This window comes from Oryzias melastigma, linkage group LG5 (assembly GCF_002922805.2).
Source record: "Oryzias melastigma strain HK-1 linkage group LG5, ASM292280v2, whole genome shotgun sequence".
NCBI lineage: Eukaryota > Metazoa > Chordata > Actinopteri > Beloniformes > Adrianichthyidae > Oryzias > Oryzias melastigma.
The window spans coordinates 1,904,392-1,915,779 of NC_050516.1; the positions used below are offsets into that span (position 1 = coordinate 1,904,392).

Below are 11,388 nucleotides of genomic sequence, written 5' to 3' on the forward strand. Positions count from 1 at the left end.
CCTGTCTGGAAAAATAAAGGTTAAATAAAAAAATAAAGCTGGGAGAAGTGGCTGTGGAGTGAGAAGTCTGTGGATCTATGGTCAGACTGCTGTACCCACAACCTGGTCCTGGATGAGTGGAAGAAGATGGATGGATGCAATTGATGTGTACATTCTGACTTAAGATATTTTTTTGATTTTTATATTTTATATTTAATTTTTTTTTTTGTGCATTAAATGACAATAAAGAAAATTCAGATTCTGATGTATTATGCCTCTGCGACAGACTGGCGACCTGTCCAGGGTAAACCCTGCCTTCGCCCTTCAGTAGTCGGGATAGGCTCTGGCACCCCCGCAACCCCGAAAGGGAAGAAGCGGACAAGAAGATGAATGAATGTATTATACCACATCCAGACATTTATAAGCTCATAAAATAAAGATCTTTGAGACTTGTTACAAAGACCGTTCCTGTCCCAGTGATCTCACAGCCGTCCGTCTATCTGTCTCAGCCCAAAACCGGCTGTCAGCTCTGTCAGGAACCGGTTACGAGATGTCGTCATTACTCTACCACCGGTTAACCATTAACCAGCAGCCAGAAACGTACTGTCTCTTTCATATCTGCTCAGAACAGCAGGGTCATGCTCACACACCTCCTTTCGGACCTCTGACCCTCCTCTTCACTCTCCCCCTCCCTCTGGAGGGGCATCCCAGAGTATAAAAGAAGCAGGTCCTCTCCACTGCAGGTACAAGTGACCAAGAGTCCTGAGCTCTTCTGAGAACAAGCAACAGAAACACCTCAACGAATGAGGCCAAGCTAAACGCTCTTCTCTCAGAGCAAACTCCAGAAGGTGAGTTAGCTTTCAATCATTTTTTCTGTTATTTTGTGTGCACAGATGTAACTTTGTTAAGATGTATGCTTAAACTAATGTTTTTCTTCTTGTCTTTCTTCTCTTTTTCTTACTCTCTCTTCTGTTACTTTCTTCTTCCCACAATTCCTCTCCAGATCTCTTCGATTTTCTCTTTCTATCTGTTGACCTATCATCCCCCCAGAACCCCTCGCCATGCCTCCTCAAATCCAATCCCAGAATCAGTGCGGGATCAGAATCCTGCAGGGAGACTTCAGCTCCCTCAGCCCAGCTGTCCGGGAGTTTGTGGAAGCCAATGTGGCCCTGTGCCAACCCGAGTCCCTGCACATCTGTGACGGCTCAGACGAGGAGAACCGGGCCATCTTGATCCAGCTGCAAGAGCAGGGGATGATCAAAAAACTCTCCAAATATGAGAACTGGTAGGTTGGCTGCTTCTCCTGCATCACTGTTTGAATTATTTGTACAAACTCTGAATTGTTTCACTTGTGTTCTTATGATTCTTTTGCTCACAACTTTGTTGTTTTGCAGCTGGTTGGCCAGAACTGACCCAAGGGATGTGGCCCGGGTGGAGAGTAAGACAGTGATTGTCACCCAGAACCAGAGGGATACGGTACCCTCACCTCTGGATGGTGGAGTGAGCCAGTTGGGCCGCTGGATGTCCCCGGAAGAATTTGACAAAGCCATGGGTTCCCGTTTTCCAGGCTGCATGAAAGGTACCAGAGACGAAGATTTCACTTTTATTTATTGGTTATAATGGATAGGACGAAAATCTTATTTGAACATCTGCCTCCGTCCTTAGGCCGCACCATGTATGTGATCCCCTACAGCATGGGTCCAGTTGGTTCTCCCCTCTCCAAAATCGGGGTGGAGCTGACCGACTCTCCCTACGTGGTGGCCAGTATGAGGGTGATGACTCGCATGGGGAAGGCGGTTTTGTCCGCTCTCGGAAGTGGCGAGTTCGTCCGCTGTCTGCACTCTGTAGGATGTCCTCTGCCTCTCAAGAGTATGTACTCAGTTTTGAGCAAATCTTTTTATGTTCCGGTTCCAATGTTAAAGCTACAATAGTGACTCTTGCTAGACAATTTATGATGTGTTTATCAAACTGTCTTCTCTTTTTCAGAACCTCTAGTGAACAACTGGCCCTGCAACCCTGAGCAGACGCTCATCGCTCACATCCCAGACCGCAGACAAATCATCTCCTTCGGCAGCGGTTATGGTGGAAACTCTCTGCTGGGAAAGAAGTGCTTCGCTCTGCGCATCGCCTCACGCATTGCGAAAGAGGAGGGCTGGCTGGCAGAACACATGTTGGTAAGGAAAACTTGTAGTCCCACTTTGATTTGTGAATTTGCCATAAAGTGCTAACTAACTCTCCTCCACAGATCCTGGGCATCACAAACCCTGCTGGAGAGAAGAAGTACATGGCTGCAGCTTTCCCCAGCGCCTGCGGAAAGACCAACCTGGCCATGCTGTGCCCCACATTGCCTGGCTGGAAGGTAGAATGTGTTGGAGATGACATCGCCTGGATGAAGTTTGACAAAAATGGTAAGGAATTTTTAAGAGTCTCTGTGTGTGCGTTGGTAGCTGCATACTGCAGTAGTCTAAATTAAATTGATCCTCTTTTCAGGGAATTTACGAGCAATCAACCCAGAAAATGGCTTCTTTGGCGTTGCACCTGGCACCTCAGTCAAAACCAACCCCAACGCCATGGCAACCATCACCAAGAACACCATCTTCACAAACGTGGCGGAGACCAGTGATGGTGGCGTGTTCTGGGAAGGAATGGACCAGACCCTGCCCGAGGGAGTCACCGTCACGTCCTGGAAGAACCAGACTTGGACCCCAAAAGATGGTAAGAAACTTGTTTAGAAACCTGAGGTGGACTCAATGTCTCAGCTAAACATTTTTCTTTGTGGTAATCAGGGGTGCTAAATGATGGTGTTTTCATTGCAGGAGAGCCCTGCGCTCATCCAAACTCTCGGTTCTGCACACCTGCCGGGCAGTGTCCCATCATTGACCCACAGTGGGAATCACCTGAGGGAGTCCCCATCGAGGCCATCATCTTTGGAGGACGGAGACCAGAAGGTGAGAAAAAACTGAGACTAAAGACTAGAGAGGTGAGACATTCCAATGCATGTGAGAAACTGATCAGAATTTTTCTTTCAGGAGTTCCTCTGGTGTATGAAGCTTTCAGCTGGCAGCATGGCGTGTTTGTAGGAGCAGCTATGAGGTCAGAGGCCACAGCTGCAGCTGAGCATAAAGGTCCGTATCTGAAAGGATGTCATTTTTTGAGTATGCTAATTGTTTTGCACTTTCGCTTATTCTCTTTGCTTTCCTTATAGGCAAAGTGATCATGAACGACCCCTTCGCCATGCGCCCATTCTTTGGCTACAACTTCGGACAGTATCTCTCTCACTGGCTGAGTATAGGCAACCGTCCCGGTGCCAAACTCCCCAAGATCTTTCACGTCAACTGGTTCCGCAAGAGCCCCACCGCCGGCTTCCTCTGGCCCGGCTTTGGCGACAACATCCGAGTTCTGGACTGGATGTTCAGGCGGATAAAGGGTGAAGCCGGTGCTATGCCTTCCGCCGTAGGCTTCCTACCTTGTGCCGAGTCTCTGAACCTCCAGGGCCTGAAACAGAAGGTGGACTTGGATGAGCTGTTCTCCCTTGATAAGGAGTTCTGGCAGAAGGAGGTGGAGGATGTGAAGAAGTATTTCAACACTCAGGTGAATGACGACCTGCCCAATGAGATGGCCCGGCAGCTGGAGCTCTTGCAACAGAGGGTGAAGCAGATGTGAGACGACCTTAACTGTATTGGGGAAAAAAAAAAAAAAGTCATAGCTTTACCAAGAATTAACCTATTAAAGTGCTTCTCTCAAGAATTGGATTGTCAAAAATTTCCACAATAATTAGGCATTAATCTAAGTCGCCTCATGACTCAGAGAAAGACAGTTGTAGTAGGGAATGTTTAAACCGTTGCAGTTATAGCTGCAGCCTTTTTCAATGTATTACTCTGCTCATCGTTTCAATAGTATTTAAATTTAACTTATTGCAAATGCACGTGCATATGGCATGGAGTATCCGGGTGAACTCAGTTCCATTTTGAACTGAATTCTTTTTTTTGTTCCTGTCACTTTTTTGCTGTTTTAATTTATTTTTGTACTGTTTTATTGTATCTTTGTCTTGTTTTGTTGTAATCTTGAACTCTCAATTAGGGAGGCAATAAATGTTTTGAAGTTATTGGATTTATCTGGTGTCATTTTGTTCAAAGCCATGCAAATATTATGGATGGATAGATCTGAATTGCTTTCCTAAGGTTTCTCCCTATCCCTACATTTAAACCTACAAGCAGAAAGATACAGAAAAATTGTCCCAATCTGAATTCTTTCCTTCTCTCTACCCATACATTTAGCCCTTCCAAACGGAGAGTTATGGAAAAATAGTGTTTAATGATTCGGACGTCACTTTGACTCAATGACGTGACCAATATTCGCCATTCAGCTAGCATTAGCGCTGAGCTTCCAGCACTTGAATATACATGACGATATACACAGCGGTTTTATAACTTTAAAAAGGTCATGCTACAACAGAAAGTCATTACTTACATTTGAATGTAAACGTCTGTGCTTCAGAGTGCACCCACGTAAAGAAAAGCTCTTCTCCACTGTGGCACAGAGTGACGTGGCTTACCCTCATTAAGCAGGGCTTTGTATCCTTCCGCTTGGAGGGTGGGATCTTAGAAAAAATATTTTGAACACCATTTCCACTAAAAATGCCCCTTCAAATAGAGGGTTAGGGAGAAGGGAAGAATCCCTTGGGCCTATTTTTCCATATCTTTCTGCTTGGAGGTTTAAATGTTTCTATCACTCGATGATATCATCAATAGTCGCCGGTCATCTATGTTAGCTGCGAACACTAGAAAAATACACCACATGGGGGTGTGGGGCCTGGGGGGTCGGTTGTCTGTGGGGTGGGGCCCCTGGGCTGGGGGAACTTGGACCCAAGGTGTTTGTCTGGAGCATGGGGGCGGGTCTACCTTGAGGATACCCCTGGCTCATACATGGGGTGGGTGTTTATTACTGCTGCGTGGTGGTGGGCTGCTCTTCTGTCTGGGCTTGGGCCTGCACTGTCTGTGCTCCTGTGCCTTCCCGCTCCCTGCCGTGGGGGGCTTCTGCAGTGGTCCAGCGTGCACAGGTCTGGGTGTTTGGTGGGATTGCCCAGCAGGTGGGTTCCCTCTGCGGCCCCGTGGTGGGTGTGGAGGTCCTGGCTGCTGCTGCTGCTTCGGTGGGGGGGTCTTGGTGTGGGGATGGCTGGGCACTCTGCCTCTTTCCATCATCATCCACGTCAACAAAACATAAACACTCACCTGAGCACAGGTGTCAGCTCACCTTTGCACTAATAGTCTGTGTGACAGAATGAAAGGCTTTATTTATGTGTGGTTTTACATGATTAAATGTGTGTGTGAACTGCAGTTGTATTGTGTACATTTTAACTAGTTTATATGTGAAGACTATTTTAGCCAACAGATATGCTTTTAACAGACAGGCCCCGCCCATTCCAGATTGCTATGCATACCTGTTGTTATATGATGGTACTACCCTCTGTTACCATCCTCTTTTTTTCTCTTAACTCCTCTCTTTTAGCTTACTTTTGGTTGATAAATGAGATAAACTCAGACTATAGATGAGAAACCGCAGTTGGTTAAGTATTGTACGTGTCATAATATCGGCGGAGTATTGGGTGGAGGAGAATACTGAGAGACAACCATCCAAAAAATTCAAATTATGATTGTGATTGGTTAAAAAGAAAAGCCTGAAGCATCATTTAGCTCATGGTTCTTCTCGGCTTACATTTCTAAAGAACAGAAACCAAAGACAAAAGAATATTAATATTTTTTTTAGTCTAGATTTCTTGGTCCTCATTGTGTTTTTAGGGTCAGTTCATGATTATAGAAAAAAAATGTTTATACTTATAAAAAACACTTTTTTATGACATTTGATGTGAAAACAGTTTGTTTCATTTATTTTAATATTTATTATTAAAACTGATTTGTAAATTTGTCCAAAAAGTTATTGGTTTTGCAAAAAAAAAGACTAAAACTTAAAAATGAAAAAAAAAAACTTCTTTAATGTATGAAAACAATGTTTTGGTAGAAATACTATGTCAGTTTGTTTTTTTGTCAGACCATCAAAGCCAGAGTCTATGTGAAGCTTATCTTCTTCTCACTGATATTACTTAACTCCAGGAAAATCTTCCACTGAAGGGACGAGAGGTGGCAGCTGGTTCTGGAAAGCAAAAGCACAGCTGGTATCTCAGTATCTGTGCTCCTGCAGCCTCAGAACACTTTATCAGCAGCACTGATAACAAACGCAGCACTGGTCACTCTTCTGGTTGGTATCAATGACATTTTAGTGCATAAAATAAAAGCCAATATAAGTAAAAAAAAAAGAGCTTAAGATCCTTAAATGTTGAGTTCTTCCTTGTTTGGTGTGTTTTTTTTATCTTCCTCAGTCACTTTTTTTGATAATTCTTTGTTCTGTAGACACTCTTCTTAAACATCAGTCTGGGGTTTATGCAGCTCTGCACTTTTCTGTCTGACCTTCGGCCGCTGTTTTTCTGCTTCCTGTTACTTCACATTGAAGTTAATTTTTGGTGGATGCTCAGATAATAGTGACGGAAACGTTTAACTTAAATCCACAAAGATCAATCTCAGGTTCGTTCTCTAGGAACAGATAACAGTGGAGTCAGACTGAGGTCACTCCTCCAGGATCCATACAGGTTCAGGCTTTTTCAGAGCTGATGAGGAGAGATTTCAGTCAATGATATGAGCAGATCAAATTTGTAGTCGTTTATTCTAGAAGAATGAGCTCTGGTCTTGTGGTTCTGTATGGAGTGAGTTCAGTGACAGCCTGCAGAGCTGTTTGCGTCCACAGTGAAACAATGATCTCTATTCAAGTTAAAATTGTTTAATTTTCATTATAAACGAGAAATTAGTGAAACATTAAAGGGCAAAAAAAAGTCCGATGATTCCTGAGCTGAATCTCATAAAGCTGCCCCCATTCTTGATGAGTTAAACTTATGTTTCAGATTTTAAAGGAGCCAGTGGGATTTTTGAGCTCTCATAACTTGAAATAAAATACATCCAGGAGGCATTCACTATGATTTATGTTTGCAGTTTTTCTATTTTATTAACAATATATTTTAATAACACTTATAATACAACTAAAGATTATTGGAAAACATATTAAATTTAAAGAAATTGTTTTTTATTCCACTTTATTGAAGGACAACTTATTTGCAACCCCACAAAAATATACAGAGTTGATGACATTCCACATAAAAACTGTGATGTGTTTAAACATAAAGCAACACTTTTTAAAATGTGTTTTTGCACAAGGAAGTGTAAAACGTAAACCATTAGTATATTTTAAAATACAAAAGGTTACACTTATATGTAAAAGCTCCATTTTAACAAGAGAGATAAAAGTTGGAACAGTAACTTTTTAATTGTTTGTCTTTTATTTGTAAAAAAAAAAAGTTTTAAAAAATATGTCTTTCCTGGAAAAACAATGATTCGATAATTTAGCCCCAATTCTGCTTTAGTTGAAAACCTTCTAAACTTGATTGGCGGAGGCAATCTGATAATGGAACTTGTTAAAAATTAGAGTTTTTAGGTAAAAGTTGCAGCTCAGTTGCAGTGAGAAAAATGTGTGGATTGTATTTGCTGGAATCCGAGTGATCCCAAAGTCCTAGAGAATGTGGTTAGGTTCCTCTCTCTTCCATCAAACCAATTGTCTTCTTTTTTTTTTTTTTTTATTTGACCATTTTCTGTGATTTTGTTCCACCAGAAAACCTACATTTCTTCTCAGTAGAGTTGTTTCCCTTGAGGTTAGGTTCATGAAGAGCCACTAATTTCTTGCAGAATTTGCAGTAAAGATCCCATTAACTTGAAGCTAAAGACTCTTATGTTCATGCTGCCTTAGAATGTGCATTTAATGTTCTTTACAACTATTGTTTGATCAATAAACATACATTTTTAATCAGGTTAGAAAGCTGTGAATGGAGAAGAGGTCAAGAAAAGTGTTTGCAGAAATCTCAAATCAGCAGAATGGAAACAGGACGACAAAAACATAAATAACTTTGTACAAATTTGAAATAAAAAATATCTATAATATGAAAGTACAAAGTTCCTTAACACACACAAAACAGGCTCTAAAAAAGTCCCTCTTGGACACAAACACACTACTATTGACTCCAAATGTCTGTTGAATAATTCAGACCTTTTGTGAAAAGATATGGGAAATTCTAAATGTCAAAAGCGGCTTTAGAAAAAAAAAGGAGAACTGTGCCGGAGAGGAGAAGTCAAGTTGAGCAATGAAAGTGGGAACGTCAGCGGCTTTTGAAGGCGAGCTCTTATCAGCTGGGAGTGTGAAGCTGCTCGCGTAGCGAGCAAACACAGCTGAGGCGGTGACATCAGTGGGAGTCCGCTCAGACACTGGCCCACCCTGACGCCGGCAGTGACGCCCCGCTGTGGGCGTCGAACGGGTCAAAGTTCACAGGGAACTCCAGATGATCCACATCTAAATGCGACTTGTAAAGCACTAAAATCGCAGAAATGGATAAAATATATAACAAATTAAAATCGTTTATTAAAATAACAAAAAGTAAACTAACAATAAAAAGGCAACACAAATCTGTATTTGAAGAATTAAAAGGTTAACAATGTTAAGTTTTGTCTTGCAAGTTTCTAGTTCTCATATTTAGCTTAAAAAACTGGATATTCAGAACAAGTCAATCTGAAGTAGATGTGGAATCCAGAACAAAAGGTTAATGTGTCAAACTCCTCAAGTGGTTCTTATGATCTTTGGAGCAAGTCTGAGTTATCTTCATCTTTTATTATCCCATTCTTACTTTTTTTAATCCACTGTAAAGAACATCTGTCAATCATTTAACCCTTTCATGCTGCCAGATGAACCACATAACTGATCTGGATGCAGCTTGATCCGCATTCGGACCGCCAACTCTGAGCTAACAGATTCTGAAAAAAATTGGCAAGAAGAGAAAAGTGTGTCATGCAGTTAAAGTTTAATTCTCAACATTTGGCTGAGATTCAGTTGGCAGAGAATCATCCTGTCACTGATCAGCCAGTGACTGAGGAGCAGAGCAGGTGGGTTTTCAGGTGAGACGCTTTATTACAGTTTTTTCCAAATGCTAAAACACATTTTCTGAAACATGAGACCAATTTAACCAAACACCAAACACAATTTTCAAAACATAAGCTAAATATACAAAATACTTAACTCATGAATCAAAATCTCACTTTGAGGTCAAAATGAAGACTCTGTTGTCAAAACTTACACACACACATCAAATCCAACACACTACGCACCAAAACACCAAACACAATTTCCAAAATATAAACTAAATATACAAAATTCTTGACTCTTCAGTCAGAAGCTCACTATGAGTTCATAATGAAGACTCTGTTGTCAAAACTAACAAACATGCAGCAATCACAACACACTACACAACAAAACATTTGACACTGTTCACAAAATGTTTTGCAAAGAATATATAGCAAAATTGACAATAGAATGCAAGAAGATATTTTGTAATGCCTAAATAAAGTGCACATTTTTACATCTGTTTTTACATCAAAAATGCTTATTATTTATTGTAAAATAAGAATCAGCAGGGTAGAGAATTATTGCTACAGTAATGCAAATTACAGGATAAATAGTTACTCATTTAAAGTTAATTTCTTTTGTAAAATGTGGGATAATGTGTTTTCACTCAAATGGTAAAGACAACATCAAATGTTTGTTCACATACAAATATATTTTATGCTTATCCCTCGTCACAGTAAGTAAAACATACTTTCATTTCGTATTCTCTAATTGTTTCAGTTTGCACTGACCTGTTTTACCTTTTAAATGTCCGCACGATTGATGCCACTGTGAACCGACTGAGTTGGGGGTTGACCCTTTGACCCGCTTCCCTCATGGTCATTCCATGAACCAACACATGGTCAATTACAGTGGCCCGGATCGCATCAGAAATCGCTGTCCTTGGTCTGGGTCTTGGAGTGAGTCTAGGTGCAGGTCTGGGTGGGGGTTCGGGTCCCAATGTGGGTCTGGGTCTCAATTGCCTTTCTCTGTTTTCCATTTTTCATTATTAGCTGTTTAGTTGCTCCAGAACTGCCTTTATATTCAGTACAGTTGATTAGCAAAAAGTGTCTTGAGTTTTGACCAGTTGTGTGTTAATGATGACTCCTGTGTTGGAACAGAGTTTGAGTTTTGCCTCTTTGTGTTAATGTTTTGCACCTTGTGTGTTGTGAATGCCGACTGTGTCTTAAAAGTAAAAATGTGTCTTGTGTTCCGCAAAGAGTGAATTGGAGTTTTGAAAATTGTGTGTTAACTGCAAATTGTGTTTTAGGTTTTGACCAAAGAGTGATGTTTTTGAGAAAAGAGTTAAAGCAATTGATGAGCTTGTTTGGAGAATGGCACTTAGTGTTTTAGCAATTGGGAAAAACTGTAATCAAATTCTTCTACTTCTTCTTCAAAAAAAAAGAAGTCTATAGTCTTTAAGGAATTTAACAGGAAACTTTGGCTGGGGTTTGCTTTTTCCACAACATTCTTTGCAGTTTAGTTTAGTTTTGCTTTTCATTACTTTGCATAAAATTGGACACATTGGACTATGATCGTGTGACATAAAACTGCAAAGAAAAACTGTAGAAAGGGTGTTCTTAGCAACGTAGATATTAGTTTGACAGCTGCATGGAGACGCACTTGTCAGCACTCTTGCACTTCAGGGGAAAGGCCATAAACAGGGTAACTTCTGTTAAACTTAACTGCTCTTAAAATTCCAGATGGGTGAACATAAATGATGAAACATCAAACTATTGATTGTTGAAAAAGAGAAAATATAATTATGTGGAATGTTATTGATTAATAAGAGAAAAGTAGACGAAGGGATGGGCTTCAATAAGCATCGACTTCTGCTTATCCCTTTCTCCAACATATTATTTTCAGTTCAGTCGAACAGAGAATTGTATCCTCTTTTTTTGTCCATTGAAGATTGTGATTCCATTGATTAGTTTCCATGTTTGAACTGTATCTAATGTGAATCTGAGTTTGCATGTTCTACCTGTCCATAAATGGGTTTTCTATGAACTCCTCCCAAAGTCCAAGGTTAATTTGACTTTATGACAAGTGCACCACCTGCTGGACACATTCAGTCAGTGCATAGACAGGATGAAGGAAATTCTGCAAATTGCATCAGGCAAAAGTGACTATATATGAATGTGATAGTAAGGATGTAAAGACACCATATTACCTAAAGTGGCATCACCTTCCTAACTCATAGAGTGCAATATGATGTTGGTCCATCTTTTGCAGCTATCGCAGCTTCAACTCTTCTGATTAGGCTGTCCACAAGGTTTATTAGTGTGTTTAAAGGAGTTTTTGACATTGGTGGAGAAGGCCTGGCTGTCAGTCTCTGCTCTAAATCATCCCAAATGTGTTCTATGAGGTTCAGGTCAGGAC

General features: G+C 40.9%; 1 protein-coding gene across 1 annotated transcript; it reads left to right on the forward strand.

Annotated features, from left to right (window-relative positions):
- The first annotated feature begins 666 nt into the window (after positions 1-666).
- pck1 (phosphoenolpyruvate carboxykinase 1 (soluble)) lies at positions 667-4,084 on the forward strand. Its single transcript, XM_024270973.2, has 10 exons — positions 667-827; positions 983-1,264; positions 1,374-1,558; positions 1,645-1,848; positions 1,966-2,153; positions 2,225-2,387; positions 2,470-2,694; positions 2,796-2,927; positions 3,009-3,104; positions 3,185-4,084. The coding sequence occupies exons 2-10, from the start codon at positions 1,041-1,043 to the stop codon at positions 3,640-3,642; spliced, it is 1,875 nt and encodes a 624-aa protein (XP_024126741.1). The 5' UTR covers positions 667-827; positions 983-1,040; the 3' UTR covers positions 3,643-4,084.
- Positions 4,085-11,388: the final 7,304 nt, after the last annotated feature.